At 41.1% G+C, this 21,305-nt stretch overlaps 2 protein-coding genes across 6 annotated transcripts in view; one reads left to right on the forward strand and one right to left on the reverse strand.

The window, feature by feature from the left end:
• Window positions 1-3,885, reverse strand: part of LOC117946698 (leucine-rich repeat-containing protein 49) — a 36,334-nt gene extending 32,449 nt beyond the window's left edge. For 2 of the 5 annotated variants that reach the window (XM_034875019.1, XM_034875010.1), the window contains exons 1-7: window positions 3,553-3,885; window positions 3,267-3,326; window positions 3,100-3,169; window positions 2,698-2,931; window positions 2,428-2,530; window positions 1,560-1,763; window positions 550-616 (exon numbers count right to left, since the gene is read on the reverse strand). In XM_034875019.1, coding sequence (XP_034730910.1) covers window positions 550-616; window positions 1,560-1,763; window positions 2,428-2,530; window positions 2,698-2,931; window positions 3,100-3,169; window positions 3,267-3,326; window positions 3,553-3,633 — 819 coding nt within the window. In that variant the 5' untranslated portion in view covers window positions 3,634-3,885. The remainder of the gene's footprint in view (window positions 1-549; window positions 617-1,559; window positions 1,764-2,427; window positions 2,531-2,697; window positions 2,932-3,099; window positions 3,170-3,266; window positions 3,327-3,552) is intronic. The other 3 variants (XM_034875038.1, XM_034875029.1, XM_034875047.1) reach the window with 3 other exon arrangements.
• A 7,203-nt stretch (window positions 3,886-11,088) lies between these two features.
• Window positions 11,089-19,420, forward strand: larp6a (La ribonucleoprotein 6, translational regulator a). Its single transcript, XM_034875171.1, has 3 exons — window positions 11,089-12,002; window positions 15,271-15,469; window positions 17,474-19,420. The coding sequence occupies exons 1-3, from the start codon at window positions 11,218-11,220 to the stop codon at window positions 18,569-18,571; spliced, it is 2,082 nt and encodes a 693-aa protein (XP_034731062.1). The 5' UTR covers window positions 11,089-11,217; the 3' UTR covers window positions 18,572-19,420.
• Window positions 19,421-21,305: the final 1,885 nt, after the last annotated feature.

The raw sequence follows: 21,305 nt of genomic DNA on the forward strand, positions 1-21,305 counted from the left end.
GCTCAATACTATTACCAAAGCTAGAAGCACAGAAACAGTTGGGCCTGTTGAATAAATTATGCTAGGGTCACTGAGAAGATGAGTGTGGGAGTAAATCTTTCACAATCTTGGGGTCTCTGATTGTTTTCAATCTTTTGTTTTCTTACAGTGCTTGGAACTAAAACAAATGTGAAGTTAAGTCATCAGAGTTCTGACTTAAAATATGTTGCAAGATCAAGCGGAGAACGAATGCTAGACAGGACCTATTTGTTTATAATACAATTTATGGCAATCGATCTACAAAATAGAGATTATTTTAAAAGATGTTATGTTATAAACACAAACAAGTGGACATTTTGGCTACAATGTATAAAAACCCAAATAAACATCATTGTATCTCACATAGCAAGGTACTAGTTAGCAACACTGTGGTGGTGGTGAAAGAGAAAATCTACTTCTGCTGAACTTCTGCTGCCAAAAATCATGATCTCTAGTTACAGTATATGCAGCTAAATGACCAAGACTAAACACACTCATGATGTAGGTGGGAGGACAGTGAAGGAACAGTACCTGATTGTCATGCAGATCCAGGATAGTCAGATTGGACAGGCTTTCCAAACAGCATATTTTATGGATTCTAAGAAGGGACATAAAATGAAATATCTGACATAAAAAGTAATACTGTCACCATGTATGTTGACAATAAAAAAAAAAACTTTTCGCCCATTCTTAAATGTACCTGGTGCAGCCAACTAACTATGCACGTTCAAGAAAATCATAGGAAGCCAACTGGCCAACAAGCTTATTAAAGGTTACATTCCCAGAGGAAACCAAACATACAGCAGTGTACAGTGTTTAAGACCGACCGTATGGATTAGGATCAAATTACACGTAAGGATGAAAGACTGTAGTCTCTTGACAAATGCCGATGGAAACCTAAATCCAAGGTTTTATTCACCCTTCATGAACCACATATGGCCCTGGAAAGAGGTCATAAAAGATAAATATCACAATTTATAGAAATTTACAGAGAGGATTACAAATCCCAGAGTTTGTCTATAAGATCTTGATTTCATTCACGGTGATGTATGAATTCAATCTTCCTTCTGCTGAAATTTTGAAATAGAGATTACTAACACCAAAGTGAATGGTTTTTTAATCAAACTGGGCATCTGCTGGAAAACACTCATTTCTTTGGCTTAACACGTAGCGGCAGCTTAAATGCATAAAGCCTTACATGCATACAACACAATGTCTTGAATAAACTATATGCAACAATTACACATTTCACATTAAACCAGATATCTCACTATGTAAGATTAAAGAAAAATATGCCCTTTGATGTTTTTATACCATCACCTTTGATAGCCAACTGTCAACTGTGAAACAAACAAGGATTGAAACAAGCTCAAACTAAAATGTCACCTAGGAAAAACCAACAGAACGAGGAAGAGATGGAGATTAGACCTGATCTGCATCTTTTGGTGTACTACCACAGATATGAACTGCACAATTTATCAGTGTAAAAGAGGCAACACAAATTCTTGTGTTTGCTTGTAAATCCACTGATGACAACTCACCTGTTCTTCCCCAGCATGAGGATCCTAAGAGAGCTTAGATATTCAATGCCAGTCATTTCAGAAATGTGATTGTCATAAAGGTTCAGGAAAACAAGCTGTTGCAGATGTGACAGATGATGGATCCTTGTGATTAGATTGTGCTGGAGGTTGAGAAGCTGTAGTTCATACATAGGGCCCAACTGGGGGCATTCCTCCAGACAGCGCCTAGAAAATATAAAGGACATTTTGCACACTTCAGCTTAAAATGGAGGACTATAGCTCAGGACTTAAAAGCGGTATTTCACCTTCAATCCATTCAATATTATATTTATCATATTTATCTCTGTGCTGTCAGTATAGTAGTTCTTTGTCAGAAACCATGTCTGTGAGAAAAAGGGTGGGCATTTTAAGGGACTTTGCCGCTCCCTGGTGGCAATCTGGAGCACTTGCCGTGTTAGGTGAAAGTCTTATAATTTCTATTACAAATACCGTGACTCAGACATGAAATTAAGATCAAAGCCATCATGGATTGGTTGCCAAGGCCCCTTCAATCTTCCATGTCACACCGTATCAATAATATCAAGCTTTGCAAAGACAGTTTTTTCGAAGTTAGAAACAAGACAAAGCTATAAATCCAGCTATGTTAGCGGCTCTGTGAGGCTGTACTTTTGCACAGCAATGCTTAGAACTCAATTCATAATACCAATTAAACTTAATGGCATGGGGATGACAAAATAATGTTAATAACACTGCACACATAGTACATAAAACTGCTGTGTCACATGATATGTTAATCATATGTCCAGATTACACTGACAGTTAAAGCAACAGGTTCTGTACAGAACAGATTCATTCTAATCTGTTAGAAAATAAAAGACATCAGAGGTACCTGTCCAAGTCAATTCGTTGAACATGGGATGCAAAACTGTCACAGGGCAATCGAGTGAAGGGAATACCAGGGACTTCATTGTATTTATATCCTCCAGAACCACCTGACATGGACATTACATACTGTGTTCAGGATGCACAAAATATGATTGTTCACTGCAAAAAAATCAATGGTTTACATGTAGGTGAAACAAACTGTGAAACTAAAACTCAGCAACAAAACCAGTTTCCCAATTCCATAATATTTGCCAAGTGATAATGCCATTTTTACCTGCTTGCTTAGCAAGGTTTAACGCATTGCGGTAGTAAGTGGCCCCTGGCCTGTTGGTTGGTCTCCTAGATTTGCCTCTTGCGTCTTGTGTTACATGTGATACCGCATCCAAACCACTTTGAGCACCACACGCTAGTGGTACAAGATTATGCACAGCGGAATCTGTTGAGTAAAAGACAAATGATGGCACCAGAGGTGTCTGGGCAAGTCTTCTGCAAGCACGCAACCTGTTTTCTACATATGGTATGGTATAGTAAAACAAAGTGTGCAAACAGTCCATTCAATTATTTACATATCTTAGCAATTCATAGTACAATACAATGCTGCTGAATCACACACATAAAAACTCTTGGGCAATTGGGATGGAAGAGTTTGCAAATGGGTGGATTGGGACAAGCTCACCTGGGTTTGAATAATTAATTGTTTGGCCGGTATTCGTATTTTTTTCGTTAACTACATCTTGGGAGTCAGTCTGTGAAACAGTAAACATGATACAATGTGAAGCATTGGAAAGTCTAGGGTATTAACCACATAGCTTGTCTCTCAATGAGTTCTTTGTCATGACTCACCATCCTCTGGGCTCTCTCTAGTGACTTGACAGTTGTAAGGTGCAACTTGCAGCTGTTGACCTGCAAAAATATAGTAGTAATAGATAACGTGTATGGCATTAAACAACATAGACCCCAGACACAAATGTTTAAAGCACTGCTAGGCTACCCCTTAGCTTCAAACATTAGCATGAACAATTAGCTAGTTAGGCTACTAACTTAAGCAAGCTGATACACTTTTAATGATTAGCCTGTAAAGCATTATACTGTGAGCCAATGGTAAAAGTCTAATAAAAGTGATATTTACCATGGGGGTGAGACACACCCATCTATCGTTGACACTGTTGTGTTTCTGAGATCGCATCGTTTTGCTCTCAGTTGGTTCCATTTAACCTAGCAAACGTCTGCTAAAGTCAACAAGTTAGGCCAACCATGTAGGTTAAACAAGTTAAATTTCAGAAGCGGTACTGCCTTCATAAATATCTGAAAGAAATAAGGGAACTCATTTGCTACAATAATATATTTCTAGAGCTAGGGTTTGTTGTTCCAAAAACCGATATTCATCTGTAACGTTAGCTAGCTAGCTTAACAGGCACAACAAACTTCCTCGGAGACAAGCATTGCTGCCATGGCAACGACGTTGTTGCTAGGTTACACTCACTTCCCGTGTCACTAAAGAACACTCCGCAATGTTTTGGTATGCTTCTATTATTACCTAATATTGCAACGTTGCCTTGAAGAAACCTGTGTCACACTATTATTATATTTTGTTAACATTGTGTATATTCCAAATAAATATGTCGAAATATGCAATGCAACAGACAGCAATGTGCAGCAGGTATTAGTCTTTCCAACAAGCGCACTGGTCGTTTTCTTGTTCTCTAATCTGTCAAATGTGGTCTGCTGTATATGTTAGTAGTTCTTGCATAATGTACAGAGAGAACCGAGGTTAGTAGGGGCACAGCTCATATTAGCACTAGGGCCATGTTCATTTAGCCTTGTGTTTTTAGTGTTGTTATTTTACATCACACTAAAGATAGTACTTCTCAAATAAAAAGTGTCAAGGGTATCAACTAATCACAAGTGCCCACCAAGTGTAGGCTACACCCGCTATGTACAAAATAGATAGCCTATAAGTAAACACTAGCCTCTTCTATGGGCAGTGGCATTTTCCTTTTAAATGCGGGTGCAGTCATGGCATCACAATTGAACTTGAGTTTTGGAATAAAGTTATATATATATGGCATGTAGTAGGCATATGAGCAAAATGTTGGTGTTTTACCACAGTTGCCGTGAGGGACTCAAAGCCATGCAATCCTCGTCCAAAGTCACCATATATAGCACTATTAATATTTGAAAAATTGACAATTCAGCATTCATTTTGCAGAGCTGAAAGAGAGGCAACTGGAGAACCCAGTGCAAACAAACAACAAACAGCAACACTAGTAGTTAACACCACAAAACAATGAAGTAAGCTGTATGACAATAGAAGTAGCCTACTGTCTTTGCAAGGACGCAAATTACACATAATGGCATTGCGTGCACTTTTCCATTCTAATTGTAAACATATATTTAAAACAAAACACCTAAAAAAGCAAGCAATTACTTGTACTTACACATGCACACATTATATTTTGACGTGGTTTTCTATTTTGTACTACGGGTAAAATCAATGAAATGCTGAGGAAAAAGATTGCTTAGATAATGACCACCAGAACATTGACAAAACCCCCTAAGGGAACAGTTTTTCATTACAAAGAAAGGCACACATGAAAGAAATAACACTAATTTTAGGAGCCAAATTGAGCTTTGGGTTGATTTTGTGTTTCTTTCTTGTGAATAGTGAGAGTGTGTGTGTGTGTGTGTGCGTGTGTGGATGAATGACTGATCGTAGATTTGGCCCCAGGTCTGTCTACCCCCACCTAGAGGAAAGTTGTGAGGCTGAAGGTGGAGCCCAAGGGGAAAGGCTTTAAAGACAGGAAGCCACAGCAGTGGGTGTGGCCTGAGAGGGAAAGTCTTTAGACCGTGGGGTGGCGTGTGTGTGGAGCCATGACGTGACAAACCACCTGGTACCATTTAAGCCACTGCTTTAGTTTAATAGTTTGTTTTATTTTACATTAAGTTTTTTTTTTTTGTAACATCATTAAAGCAACACTAAAGAACGTTTCCCAAATCGTTTCAGTGGTTCATCAACTCGCACTATACAAGTTTGCCGGATCAGGCAGCAGATCTGTAGTTCCAATGAGACATGATGGGACAACTCCGCTTCCAACCTGTAGGAATACCAAAGCGGTAAAAGTTCCCTAGTGTTGCTTTACCAATAAATGGTCATTGGACCAACTGGATCAACTTCTGCTCTTCATCTGTACAACTGCACGCGTCGAGCTATATTTCTAGCTCAGCCTCCAGTAGTAGCAAATCAGGGAGCAAAGGGTCGACAAGAAAAAGCTATTATACTAATGATGGCTCTGTGTGTCAGTAAACCATGACAGAGTCACTTGCATTTCTCTGATATCTTAGGTTTATCAAACGTTGATTCTTCATTCTTGCCAATAGCCTCCTGTTCAATCTTAAAATCTACCCTGACTGAGATTCTTGGTGCATTTGACTGTAGGTTTATCCCAAAAAAATCTATTTGTAGATGTTGAATTATATAACAATACTTTACAGATGTGCTTCTACTTATTTTACAGTTTGTCCATTGTTATAAATTGTCCATTACATGCGTGTGTATTGAATGAATGACCTGACATAATAAGAAAAAGAACATTCTTCTAACGGAATTTGGACTTGTCAGCAGCAAAGGCACAGTTGTAACTAATTCTAATGCAATCCTCCAAGGTTAAACCTGTGTTTGACGAGTCAAAATGTGAGAAAAAGGATTTATGAAAATATATAATTCATGAAGTGGCCAAGAGGTAAAGGTTTCACATTGTAAAAAGTAAAATTTCCATTGCTTTTTTATTCATAAGTACTTTAAAAGTATCAAACCTGCTTAATCCACAGAGAAATACACGTTTTCAGAAGCTGGGCCTTCAAATGAGCCATCAGGACATCCATCCAGGTCTGGGGTAAAAGTGTTGCTAAATGCCATTATAACATGGATGTTTGTTAGACTGTCATACTCATTCCCTGGCTGCAAAGAAGGTGCAGAGACTCTTGAGAGCACAGACGCAAAAGACACGGACGCGCTACCCAATCAAAACAGACCATGCTTTTTCAGGAGGAGGGCTTAAAGAGGCAAACACTGTATTCAGAGCCTTTCAGACAGGTTAAATACCGTTACATTCAGACTAACAGTATGAGTAAAATGTTTCTGCATGTATTATTTGTAAGCAGTGGATGTCACTCTTCCTGTTGTCTTTTTGTGTTTTGTCCCCTCCCGTCTTTCCTCTCTGTAGGTTTTGGCCCTGTAACACGTTTTTATGTTCCAGTGTTTTACCTGCGCATGGTTTATTTGTGATTTTTCTTAATTTGTGATATTAAAATAAAAATAAAAACTTTGATCACAAAAAACAGAACGAGAGAAAGTGTTGATGAATGTGTTTTTTGAACATTAAAGCATGCAAACATGTTCTATCAGTAAGGCTTTGCTATGTTACTGTGAAGTCTAACTTATTTGGACCCTGTCTTTATTCACTGTTTTGATGCTCCTTCTTTGCTCTGTTTACAATACAGTTAATGGTGCTGCCCATTTCATCTCAGTCAGCAACACCACAGAACACCAAATGTGATCAAGTAAATTGTGCTGTGTATTTTCAGCCTTTTTTCATACTCTGGCAGTAATGAGCGGTTGCTCAGAGAACACAAGTCCAGATTCATCAAAGGGACATCCCACACACTGCCTGTCAAAATCTATTCATGAAGCACAGGCTGACAAATATTATAGGAGGGGATGATACACAGTGTGTATGACAGGTCATATTGAAAAAGGTACAATGTAGATTCCAGTTACGTATGAATATTTAGCTTTGGATATTTGCCGGGAAAATGAGATTGACGAGATGTTTTCTTGAACCTGAATGTAGGGACTCTTAAAAACGTTACACATTTGGTCTTATTTATACAGCCCAACAAAAGGGAGATACTGTTGGTTGTTGCTTTTTTTTATCATAGAATATGCAGAAATACACAGTGTTACACGTGGACATCGTTTGCAAACATATTCCCAAAAAAATAATATTAAAGCGGAATTACAGTGATAGGTGATAAAATAAAGAGATGAGCTGACCGTGGCTTTACACAATCCACACAGATCTGCAGTTTTCTACATCAGTTATTGTGTGCATGTGTGTGTGTGTGTGTGTGTGTGTGTGTGAGAGAGAGAGAGAGAGAGAGAGAGAAAGAAGACAAAGATGGAGAAAGCACTCTGCTTTTCTGTCAATCAATTTATCAAGCATTTTTACCGAGCAACTGAAAGGATTTGTGCCATGCACAGTCAGAGAAAATAAATTGTTGACTTACCATATCTGGGTTCATGATTTCAAGTTTCAGTTCATAATTTATGTAACACCCTGTGTACAAGAGTCCTGAACTAGGAGAAACCAGGATGGTTGTAAGCCTGAGTTAAGTGTAACATTCAGTTTGTTCGTACCTTTCTATTGTTATGCTTCCATTGTCAACACTAACCTACTTCCTCAGTAACCTGATGATGTGTTTAATAAGCAATGGATGTGTGATACAAGTGCAGAAGACATAATCTGCTAGCAGCACAAAGAGAAGGGAAATTAAGAGACTTTGTTGCTGTACACTTATTTTTATTTTAAACAATTAATGCAATATTTCTCTTTGTTTTAAATCTGTGGTCATTACAAATTCACATGCCCCTTTGTTTGCTGTGATGGCTGCAAAAGATGGTGGTTTGCAAACAGTTCCTCACAGCTTCACAACCATCCCACATTGTTTGCGGCACATCTGAAACACTGAATTAAGAAACAGGCAGGATAGGGGATCGCAGATTGGTTGACAAGGCCCCTTCCATTTTCCATGTCACACCGTATCAATAACATCAAGCTTTGAAAAAACGTTTAGCATCTAAGAAACAAGAGTCTAGCTATGCTAGAGACTACGTGAGGCTGTGCTTGTGCACAGCTGTGCTTGGAACTAAATGCTACCAGTACCATGCAGATGTTCAGCAGGTATAATGTTTACTATGTTCTCTATCTTAGTTTGGCTTATTGGCATGCTAATATTTGCTTATTAGCACTAATGTAAATGAATTGTTTCTACATTGCGCTTTTCTAATCTCAACGACTACTCAACTTTTTACACAGTACAGAAACATTCACCATTCGCACACTGTGGCCGAGGCTGCCATACAAGGTGCCACCTGCTCATCAGATAAACACTTACACACACTCACACAGCAGCATAGGGAGGAACTTGGGGTTCTTGCCCAGAGGCACGTTGACATGCGACTGCAGGGTAAGGGATCAAACCACCAGCCTTCCAATAGTTGGGCGACCACTCTACCACTGAGCCAAACCCGCCCCTGTACAGTAAAGGTGCAGCTAAGAATGATGGTCATTAGGCAAACCATGCAATTGTTGTAGAGACATTTCAGTCAAACCAAAAGTCAGAAGATCAAAAGTCATTTAAAAAAATCCTCCACTGAAAAATTTTGTGACAATCCATCATATAGTTGGTAAAATATTTCAGTCTGGACCAAACGTTGACCAAATAGTTGAATGATGTGACATTATTGGTCTCAGCATTTGAGATGTTATAATGAATTCACATTTTAGTACTACCAGTAATTTAACATATATTAATTTAATGTTGCTGCATTTTTCTTCTGCAAAGAAGAGTTCGTAGACATCTACTGCAGTCAAACACCACATGTAGCAATGTCAGACATGCTGTAAGTTTTATAAATATCATCAGACTTCTAGGTCATAAGGTAAACACAGTCAAAGCCAATAACACTCGTGAGACTTCAATTCCACTGACTGTTACCAGAGTTGTATCAACAGGATCACGTAACAGTCTCATAAATTAAGTGCGGTCAAGTTTATTTAAATAAACTGGCACCATACAAAGTAACACAACTCTTAAAAGGCAAATAAAGGATAAGATAAAGGGAAAATCCTCTAAAGAAGAATACTTAGCAGAGGAAATTCGAAGAGGGATTCTCCTTGTAGGTTTGGTGATGCAATTGGAAGTGGAAAAACAGTAATTATGAAAACTGAACAAGCGTAGAGGAGCGAATTAGAAGAATGCCTGGAGATAGATTTTCGAATGGCACTGAGTATCCTGCTCATTAGTACAGTTTCAACACACCAGCCGTGTAATGCCTCCTGTCTTCGTGAAGTTTGTCTGATTTAGTTTGGGTCGAGAACATGTGGAGAGGGTGATTGAGCTCTGGAGGCTGTAGTTTGTGGTGCTGCTGATTTATATTATACATTATTGTATGGTATGTGAAAGGGTGAACACAATTACAGACACATCTTTCAATACACATTTTTGTGGATTGTTTTGTACACAGTGTGGTTGAAAGAGGCCTAAAGGAGGCCATATATGTCAAATTGGGACAACCATGTCTGAAAAGAAGTTATCTGCAACCCAACCTACAGGTGCTTATCAACAATAAGCCTGGCATCCCATCCTGGACAGCTGTCTCACAGCAACACAACCCCTTTAATCTTAATTATGTTGGTTCAGGAATTTTCTAGAAACTGGTGTAAATGTATTTAAAGACGGCAGAATAAGAAAACATTTGAGAAAATGTCTTTATTTGAATTGGAAACTGTTGAAATGATCCTGCTGGCAGACTCTGTCGCTTCTTCTGGGGAAATAAATCCTCAGAATCAGAAACTAAATGGCTTCGCTTATTTGTTGACAATCTTTTCCTCAGCCCTTCCTCCCTCTTTCTCATACGCATTGTCAATCTCTCTCTCTCTCTCTCTCTCTCTCTCTCTCTCTCTCGCGCTCCCCCCCCATGTTGCATTGTACACAAACTGGAGCACTGTATGGCATGTGGTGCAGAGAATGAGTCAGACTGCCCACCAGCTGTGAGCGTGGCTTGCCAGTGGGGAGGAGTAAAGATATTTCATGCAGGGCAGTCAACAGCCAACAACATCGGTGTGGGTGATTTACAGGGCTGTCAGGATGGAGGCCAACAACAAGCTACCAAAATGGACTTGAGGCAGAGCACACAGAGACACATTTAGACGACTGTAATAATAATAATAATGCTCTCACAGAACACCTACATATGCGTTTGTGCTACAAATCACCATCAATGAAACCAGTGATCCTGGAAATGGACTCTGGAATGCCCCCATGCCTACTTTTGGAGGTCCTAGTGGATCTCTAAGATGAGGATAATACTAAGATGGTCATATCTAATGACCATATCCTTACTGTCTCTGGGATTGTGTTAGGGCTCACTTACCAGCCACTTACATTTTGACAATTTGTTTTGTAAAAAAAAAGATCAAGTGTGAACCTTTTCTGGTTGTTTGAAGAAGGCTTGGAAACAGAATGTAGACCATTGTCTTCGATGAATACAATATCAAAATAAAAGGCATGTAATTTTGTTAAAACTTTATGGTGTTGTTTGTAACTGTTTATCATTTCTAAATATAAAAATAAACAATTTGATCACAAAAAACTTTATTGATTTTGTAATTCCTTTTGTGGGTAAGGGGGGGGGGACTCGTTATTGTTTTAAAAATGCTGGCGTTTAATGGTATGATTTTACAAATGGCTGATTTATGCTAAGTTAGTGTGTTTCCTTTCCTCCAGTCTCACACACCGAATGCCTTAAGCGTGCACCAGACGCTGAGAGCCTATTATCCAATTAGCGGCGTTAGACAAAGGGTCGTCCTTGACACGGCAATTCCCCAATTAGAGAGAAACACGTGAATTGGCTCGCGTACTTAGGGCCACGTAAACGGCCGTTCTTGTCTTCACATCTAAAGACAACACTGTCTGTCTGTACACAATCTGTCTGTGAAAAAGAGCGAGGAACATGCACGCCTTGGTGAACGCCTTCATGCGCTGCCTCTCCTTCCTCTTGCCTCGCTCTTGGCTTTGTGTCAGTTTTTGCTTGTGGGTTGGGAATGAGTGCGAAGAGACGCTGCCACGGCCCAATCCCAGAGCACGTTTCAAAAGCAGAAAGCCTCTTACATATGAGGAAGTAACAGCACTAGCAGCAGCAGTAGCAGCAGCAGAAGCCCAAGGAGGCTCCAGTCCCTCGGTCTCACCAGGTCCAGGCTGCGTCTCGCTGGCTGCTACAAGCCCCTCTGCTCCTCAGGACCCTTTCTCGGGTCGGATTTGGATCGGGGGTCTTTGGCGAGCCGTGGAGCGCGTCTTCGGAGCCCCTTGGGTCTTTCTCCGCCATCACAGGTGCCCGGAGAAGCGTCGAGCAGCTTTACGCGCCCCGTATCCTGTCTGTGCCTTCGAGTCAAGCGAGATTAAAAGCTTCCAGGGAGGCGGTGCTGCTGCTGCTACTGCTACAACTATGGAAGGTAAGGGAGCAGGGGGGGGCACCTTGACTTGTTCCAGGAACATGAGCGGGTCCGTGGGGAGCCCCAACCCGAACCCAGCGGAGTACGTCTTCGATGCGTCAGTGGAGCACGGCATCGATGAGGTAATCACCGTGGATCAGCACACTCAGGAGATGGGGACGGTGACGATAACCGTGGCCATCCAAGCGGCGGAGGACGAGGAGCCCGAGGAACTGTCCTCCAATAATATTGACTTCCTCGGAGGCAGCTGCAGTGAGGACGAATTCGGAAGACATGACAAATCAAGGTTTGAGTTTTTTCATGCTCTAAGTCAATTGTCTTAGTCAGTGATGTCTGTGTGGTTACAACAGTTAAGTTTGGATTTAAGTCAATTAGGCTATATTTATGAGGTGCCGTTTGTAAAGTGGCTCAAGCAACAAAGAATTGTCCCAATTATCTTCAAACTGTTTATAAAAACTGGTAGTTTTTTTTTTAGGTTCACTTTTTTGCACACATTTAACATATTTGTCAACTGGGATATTTTAAATGGTTAAATCAAAATATTAAATGTTAAATCTACAGTGGGGATAAAAAGTCCACACGCCCTATTAAAATGCCAGATTTTTGTGCTGTAATAACATTAGACAGAAATCCTGTCAGAACTTTTTAGACTTTTAATGTGAACAAAAGAAGGGTACAAAAGAATTTTCAAAGCATTAAATATACCATGGGACACAGTGATGGCACAATAGAGACAATACCAAGAACTGGACGTCCCTCCAAAATTGATAAGAAGAAAACCGGTCGGGGAAGCTTCCAGGAGGCCTACAGCAACATTAAAGGAGCTGCAGGAATTTCTGGTTTTGGGATTTGGAATTTCTGGTACTGGCTGTGTGCTACATGTGACAATCTCCCATATTCTTAATATGAATGGGCTTTGGGGTTGGGTGGCAAGACGGAAGCCTTTTCTTACAAAGAAAAATGTCAAATCATGGCTGAAGTTTTCAAAAACAAACAAGTCTCCCTAAAGCATGTGGGCAAAATGTGTTATGGTCTGAAACCGAGGATTAACTTTTTTGCCATAATTCCAAAAGATGTTTGGTGCAAAAAATAACGCTGCACATCACCCAAAAAACACCAAAACCCACGGTGAAACATGTTGGTGGCAGCATCATGCTTTGGGGCTGTTTTTCTTTAGCTGGAACTGGGGCCTTAGTCAGGGGGGAGGGAATTATGCTTCCGTTAGTAAGATGAAGAGGAAGTTCACCTTTCAGCATGACAACGACCCAAAGTACACATCCAAATCCAGAAAAGCATGGCTTCATCAAAAGAAGATTACTGTTTTGGAACGGCCAGAGCCAAGACCTGAATCCACTTAACATCTGTGGGGGGATCTTAAGGAGGCTGTGCACAGGAGATGTCCTAGCAATAGGACAGATTTGGAGCACTTTTGCAAAGAGTGGGAAAATATTTGCCATATGCAATGCTAATAGACTCCTACCCAACAAAGTATTAGTTTAAGGGTGTGCACACTTATCCAACCAGGTTATTGTAGGTTTTTATTTTTGAATAAAATTAATTTTTTATATTTTTCAATTGAATTGTTCACGTTATAGGTCACATTAAAGGTGGAAAGTTCTGACATGATTTCTTTGGCCAACTTGTTTACATCAGAAACCTGGCATTTTAACAAGCGTGTGTATACTTTTTATATCTACTGTAAATGTAAATCTAAATGTTTTGGGTAAAACTAAATATTTAACTAATATGCAAATTCACAATGCCGTTAACCGGAAGTGCCAAAATAAAAACTTTAGGTCAGTGTGTGTTTATAGTGTCACGTAACGAATAAAAACAATCTCAAATGTTTAGTTTTTTTTTAAACATTGCTTGAAGCTAAATGTGACAATGTTATTTTCAGCACCCCATATATATCTCTCTCACTCTCACACACATCTGGTAAACGACCGGTTTCCCTGGCCTTGACAGACTCTTTATACATTTTATAAAATTAGTTTTGTCCGTAACTGTGACTTAAGTGGATTCCTCTGCAGACATGGTTCAGTAAGGTTGGAGAGTGGATGAAACATGTTCCTAATGTCGAGGTTAGTGCAGCACTACACGTAGCGGATTACTGTGTCGGCTCGGCCCGTAACTTCAGTGGGTGGGCTCCCAGCACATGCAGCGTGGGAACAGTTGACATTTTTTTTCACTGGGGAAAATAGCATAACTTGAACTATAGGGTCTATAACGCCCACAGGTGTATGACAGTGACAACAAAAGATGGTGAACAACTTCACAATGTTCGTGGAACACAATAGATTCTCCCAATGGGGAGTTGCAGCCTAAATCCTCACATGCTACTTGTGGGATATTATCTCCCGGGTGGCGTGGTGGGGAAGTGTTTAACCACCTGTAGGCAGTACTAGTGCTGTACAGCCAGACACCTGAGAGATGAAGGATGGCACCTTCACTTTAATCTAATTCCCCTGCGTCATGGCCTGCTATTTTTATCCTCTGGCCTATATGTTCCCTACGTGGACTGTGCGCAAATAATGAGTCAGTGACAAAAAGGCAAATGGGGAAAGTAAATTGTTCAGTCCAAACAAAGCTTTACACTTCGCCTGTGGGTCACACCTTAATGACTCTCTGGTATAAAGAGCTGTTGTCACACTTGTACAGACCGGTGCTTTGTGGCATTTTTTTCCCACCCTAGAGTGTAGATTGTCCGCTGTTTGTAGGCTGTTAAATCTAATATTCCTGCAAAACTCCTCCAGAGATTTCAATGCACAACTTAAAGTTCCCATTCAAATTACTCTTATTTACAACCTATTATAAAACAAGATTTATCCAGTTTCCCTTACATTTCTGGTGTATTAACTTTAGTTCACATATTTAAATTCTCATGTGTTGACAGTTTTCTCGTCTACAAACTCAGCTTGTGGTTTTCTTTTAAGCTGAAGTCCTGCGGAAGCGGTGGACTTGTGCCAGCTGTGCGGTTAGCTGGCTGGAAAGATGTTGACTAGAGGGTGTGCGTGGAAGGAAAACGAGGGGAGGAGGCTGGAGGAGGTGATGAGTCATCCACAAAATTTCATTCAGACCCTCACTCTTAATCTGCAAGGCTACCTGACTGTGGCGCTTCAGTGATATTCAGGCAATCGGACTGAAATCAAATTGTGCCTAAAAGCCTCAGCTAGGCAGTTTTGGTACCAGTTCTTAACTGCGTGAAGTTAATTTGGTGAGCTACCATATTCTGTGTGGGTGGGAGAGCCTGTGGCTCTGCGCCCTTCAGATGGCGAGGTCTTGGCAGTTTTGGGATTGGTGGGGCACAGGTGTCGGTCTGGCAGTGAGGCCGGGTGACTGGCTGATGACGCAGCTTGTCAACTGCTGGGAAATGGCAAAATGTGAATGAATTACTGGCAACAATTTATAATCCTCTGGCTTAATTTGTTAATGAAAGTGAAATGTTTAATAGTTGCAGAGATGTGAACAGTTTAGGATATGAAGTATTCTGTTTCAGTGTACCAGAGAGGATTCTCTGCTGACCGTGATGCATGTTGTCTTCCCACACACAGCGGTGCCGGGACCAGTGGAGGGGAGTTGGAGGAGGAGAGCTGGCAGCCCCCAGATTCTGAGCTCATCCAAAAGTTAGTTGCTCAAATTGAGTACTACCTGTCCGATGAGAACCTGGAACATGATGCCTTTCTGCTCAAACATGTCCGACGCAACAAACTGGGGTTTGTCAGCGTCAAGTTGCTCACTTCGTTCAAAAAGGTAACCATGGCTGCAAAGCACTTTAGGAACAAAAAATGCAGTAGGAAATACTTGGAATTGTCTTGATAAGGATTGTTGGCTAAAGCATAGTGTACATACCACATGCTATAGTACTAGCACAAAGGTGACTCATTATGTGCTTTGGTTACATTTTAAAGGGATAGTAAGATCTTTTTTAAATGGGGTTATAGGAGGTACTTGTCCATGGTCGTATTTCCTACGCCTGCAGTTTGGAGAACCAGGCAGGAGTCTTGAAACCGAAACCAAGCAGTGCCCAGCTGTGGATGGCAGCAGCTGAATGTATTTTAGTCAATGACATAAAAAGGAGGCCCGCCTTTTAAAAAGAAGAAAAAGTCAATAGTGAATGCTATATTTTAATAGTTTCACCGCTATACCTTGCCATCAGAAAGCCCTTTCCAATGTGGAACTAAAGCTGTCATATCCAACTATGTGCTCAGCAAAGCCACCAGACTCTTAACAAAAATGGTAATTTCTTTCCCCCCACAGAACACAGGAGTTGCTAGTCTACTGCTGTCTTGATTGGTTAGTTAGATTTTGTTATGGTGTGACTTTTTTGTTTTGTTTTTTAATATTCAGAAAACCTAATATAGGGAACATAATATTCACAAACCGTTAAAAACACACTGGGACATAGGAATGTGTCCCAGGACCTCAGAAATGGAGGAAAAACTGGAGGGAGGAAGACAAAATGCGTGCAGAAACTAACAGACCCAACCCACCCAAGACAAGGGACCAATCTCACACTAACAAAAAGGCTACAGCATTGACCTTAAGGACTCAGCAATGCTGTGCCAAGTCTCAAGTCTTCCCCAGGGCTCCATCCACATTAGCTGTAGAGTTCACTTTGGTGTTTTTAAAGGGTTAGTTTGGATTCACACACATGGCTTAATGACAAACTAACCAATCAGCGATGGACCAGCAACTGTACTTTTTTTTTTTTTTAATAGCCTGGTGGCCTTCAAAAAAGCATTGATGTAGGCAATATAACAGCTCTATTACCTGTGGGAATGGGCCGTTTGATGCCAAGGTAAAGCGGTGTAAAATATATTTTACATAAACGGTTTCACAGTTGAGTTTCTTTTGTTTTCTTAGTCGCTGCCCCCATCCACAGCAGTACGTTGCTTATCTTCCGTGCTGATACTGCTGCCTGCTTTTCCAAACTGGGGGTATGCCGACTGCAATCTACTGTTGCCACACAGACTATGGTTTAGTACCTCATGCAACCCAACTCATAGAAATCTAAACTGTCAATATCCTTGAGCTGATAGTGTTGATAGTGTTTTATTAAGTTGATAGTCAACTCAAAATGTTAAGCCACATTCTACATATTAGATAAGTCTTTAGTATTTATGGTGACGTGCCTTTTGGCAGAGACTTGCCAGATGTGAGCCATCACCACACTGCCAAAATGTACAAATTTAAGGTAAAACAAGGCTAAGAAGGTAAAAATGGAAACCTGGGTAATGCTTTTTCTATTTTTAATTTCTAGTGACGTTTAGGCTCGTGTGAATTTGAATAGCAATGACTGGTGTTTCTAGTGTCAACGTGACTAGCTGTTGGAGATGCAATTATATTCTCACATTGATTCACAACAGCTGGTGCAACATTAGGCCTATGCGTGCAGATTTGTTTTTAATTTGTTTATGACGCAAGTGATGAGTCCCCATGCTCATTTATAACAAGTAAGGATTCACATATGAGATTAGTGAGACTGAGGTGACGCATTTTAAACCTGATTAAATTATACAGTGAATTGGGTAACACGGTGAAGCTAGGTTTGATTCAGGAAATATGACTGAAAGGAAGGCAGTACACACTACTAATCAACCTTGCTGACAGGCTTAAGTTATTGTTTAACTAATTTATCTTAACTAAAGCTTCATAACTCTGAGAAGCAGTACTACAGATCAATCTATTAACTGTTTAATGAGATCCTAAAACTTGGCATCCCAACCATGTAACGCAATCATTGTCACTTTGCAGGTGAAACACTTGACTCGTGACTGGAGAACAACTGCTTATGCTCTGAGACACTCAAAGATACTTGAGCTGAACGATGAGGGGCGTAAGGTGCGGCGCAAATCTGCAGTGCCAGTCTTTGCCAGCGAGTCGTTGCCTAGCCGCATGCTCTTGTTAAGTGATTTGCAGAGCTGGCCAGAGCTGGCAGCTCTCACTAAGGAGAATGGCGTCAGTGAGGGAGGAGCCACTCATCAGGAGCAGCTGATGAAACTGTTGCTGAAGGAGTTTGGAACATATGGCGCCATCGCCTCTGTAAGAGTCCTGAAGCCAGGGAAGGACCTGCCGGCTGACCTGAAGAGGCTGAGCGGTCGCTACACTCAGCTGGGCACTGAGGAGTGTGCAATTGTGGAGTTTGAGGAGGTGGAGGCAGCTGTTAAAGCCAATGATGCTGTGGGGAGTGAGGAGGGTGGGGCCGGTTCGCTGGGGTTGAAAGTAGTCCTTATTGGCACAAAGCCGCCCAAGAAGAAAGTACCTAAAGAACGGCCGCGTGAAGAAGGAGGGATGCGCAAAAGTCGCTCCCTGAACAGCAGAGTACGAGAGCTTCAGTACCACGGGGACGACTCGGCCTGCAGCTCCTCAGACACTGAGAGCAACCCTACATCCCCTAGGCTGGCCAGGAAGTCCCAGTCCTGCAACAAGCTCAGTCCCACCACCGCAGGCATCAACATCCAGAACAATCACCTCAGTCCTGCTATGTCCCCGCGTAACAGTCCCTGGTCTAGCCCCCGTGCCAGCCCCTGTCCTCAGCGCAAATCTCCGCATTCCCACAAGTCTCCCTTAGCCAGCGAGGGCAGACTGAGCCCTGAGGCTGGGCGTCGCTGGGCAGACTACTCCTCAGACAGTAGCCTCACCCCTTCAGGGAGCCCGTGGGTTCAACGGCGCAAGCAGGTGGCGTCTCAGGAGAGCAGTCCCGTGGGCAGCCCGATGCTGGGTAGAAAGATCCAGAACGCCGATGGCCTGCCGCTAGGTGTAATGAGGCTGCCAAGGGGTCCTGACGGAACCCGTGGCTTTCACTGTGTCTCTGTTGCTGAGAGAGGAAAGAATGCAGCTACTCAGACTTGATATGTGGGGCATTCTTAGCACTCCTTATCCCCCAGGGGAAAAAATGATTGATTGGAAATTTGGGCTGTTCTTGGCCGTGTCGCCCAGTCCCCACCCCACATTTAAGACTGCGTAGATATATTTTTGTTGAGTGCATCAGTTTTCAGTCTTTTGTTATATTTTTATACGTTTTGGGTTTCCATGAGTTACCGTTAGTGATTTACTAATGGAAATTTGAGTGAATATTAATTGATGCTTTGAAATGGACCATGTCACCGCCATTGCTGTCTAAACTTGTTCTACATGGGATGGGTTGGAGAGGGAACTCCACTTTTTTTTTCATTATTAAAGTGTCCTGTATTGTGTGTAAAAGCTCACAACATTGTATGTGGATGATGTATAAATGTCTAAGTTGTGTAAATGGCATAGGCACATGGACTTGATAGAAATATCACCATATGCCTTTTTCTGTGTCTGTCTACTGTGAGTTCTTTTTTTTTTTTTTTTTTTACATGCTATTTAAACTGAGGCCATAATCGCTCCACTGCCATAAAGGTTGTTAAAAGGACAGTTAAAATCTGGAAATGATACTTTTAGTTTTTAATTTTTTTTTTTTCAGTATGCTTTGGCACTTAGTTGGGAAGGTGCTCTTCTCTCCCCGTAAATGTTAATTAGTTTGACAGGTAGCTGCTTTATTTATTGTTTTAGCTTCATTTTTATTTGTTTCTCAGCATCTGTTTCCATCAGTCTAAGCTCACAGTGAGGTTTTAGGGATGTTCAGGTTGGGCAGTAAAAAAAAAAGCCCATGCTCGAGCTGGGGTATTTGTACAGTGTGATTCCTGTTGTACAAATAAATCACTACAATTGCAATTAGCCTGACTTTCTCTTTTGTTTGTGGCACATGCTTGAGGTGGTTCATAATAACCTGAACTAACAATGATCTAATCCCAATTTCTATTTCAATATGCAAGAAATGGTTAAGTGAGATATTGTTGCTGTGCCAAGACTGCAGAAGGGGTTTGACACTTGGCAGGCAGAATTGGCCCACATGCACAGATGGGATAAGAGATGATGGATTACAGGCTGTATCATCCATCCACAAACATTGACTAAAAGTTGGAGCAGATCAGTTGCACAAGTAATTTATCCCATTTGCCTGTATCTTTGGATTTGCACTGCAAAGACCTTCACTATCCTTTGACTTTTTATGTTTTAGTTATATGTTGAGTGGATTTAATTTGGCTTTTTTGACAGATCAACCAAAGTCCTATTTACAAATGATCGAGAGTGAATATAAATATAACCGGTTGTATTTACCACCTCCAGTCAATATGTAGTAGAGTCACCTTTTGACAGCAATTGCGACTTCGCGTGGATAGGTAGGCACATCTGTGTACATCCCCATTCATCCATTGTCCAAGCGCTGTCACGTTGCATGGAGCCTGAACTGCAATTTTCAATTTATGATTTGACGGCGGTTTGGTTTCTGAATTGGACAGAATTGTTTTGAATACAATACATTCCTGTCTAGCTTTGGCTTTGTTTGTGGTTGTCTTGTGGGAAAGTAAGTATATTTTGTGTTCAGATTAACCTTTTCCTTTCATAAGCCTTCCAGGGCAGTGGGTCCCAAAGTTTTTTACATCAAGAAGCCTGGAACTCGGCACCTGGGTATCTCAGCTGGATGAGCATGCGCCCCATGTACAGAGTCTCAGGCCCAGCCGCTGTGGTTTCCATTTTGACCTGTGGCCCTTTGCCGCATGCCATTTATCTTCTCCCCCCCCCCCTCAGCTGTCCTATGTAATAAAGGCCTAAAATGACCCCCTAAAAAAAATGAAAGAACCCCGAAATTAGACCACAGACCCCCATTTCATAGGGTTTCATCCTCAGGATTTTTGCTATTACACATTTTATTACAGAGTTTATGAAACCCATGTCCAAGATTCTATCATTGTCATACTTACGGGTGAAACTAAATGATTCTCCTTTTTGCTGAGGACCACCAGATGTGAACCAGAACCCTGCGAATTCTTCAGTGTCCATAGACCTTGGTGGCTGCTTGCTAATAATCTTGTCACACAAATATTTAGTTTTTTAGGAGAGCTTTTGAGGATATTTAGTCGAGCAACGTTTCTGATATCTTTACCCAGGTTGGTACTTTTCAATAGCATTTTCACAAACATGAAACATTTGTTCTTTTTTTGCCTTGAAATTGACTAACCAGCTGTTGAACTATTGATCTTAAATTCGCTTGTTATTTCTTGATTACACACAGGTGACCGCCACACAAATATGATATGCCTTTTAAAAACATTGCTGCACTTGTGATGGTTTGCATGTCATAGCAAAGGGCGTGAGCACATATGCAATCAATTGTTTTAAGTTAGATCATATTGTAGAGCTCTGTTTGGACTCTGTCATTAAATGGGCCTCTCTGCTGATTAGTCCATAAAAAACTCCACGTGAGACAATGTGTTACAAAAGAAAAATGCCCAAGGGTGGTGAATACATTTACAAGCACTATGATTTCTATCATGACAGTTGGATGCTCGCAGAGTTATTAGATTTTTGAATTTAAGTGGGTGCAGCAGCGTTCTGTTTACGCACTTTTTGTTCAAGATATTATCTTGTGTAGGAGTGAATTTAATGGGAGGACACACACTGTTAGGCAGCGCTGGATACAGAGGGTCAAAACCGATGCTCCAACATCCACCAGAGCTGCAATGGTACTGTAAGTGGTATTGTGTAAGAGCGAGAT

Source organism: Etheostoma cragini, chromosome 1, assembly GCF_013103735.1.
Source record: "Etheostoma cragini isolate CJK2018 chromosome 1, CSU_Ecrag_1.0, whole genome shotgun sequence".
NCBI lineage: Eukaryota > Metazoa > Chordata > Actinopteri > Perciformes > Percidae > Etheostoma > Etheostoma cragini.

Bases quoted from the DNA above. Each gene is read 5' to 3' on its own strand.
- larp6a (XM_034875171.1), top strand. From the start codon at position 11,218: ATGCACGCCTTGGTGAACGCCTTCATGCGCTGCCTCTCCTTCCTCTTG. The intron at 12,003-15,270 runs GTTTGAGTTTTT...TCCCACACACAG, and splicing joins GGAAGACATGACAAATCAAG to CGGTGCCGGGACCAGTGGAG. The intron at 15,470-17,473 runs GTAACCATGGCT...GTCACTTTGCAG, and splicing joins TGCTCACTTCGTTCAAAAAG to GTGAAACACTTGACTCGTGA.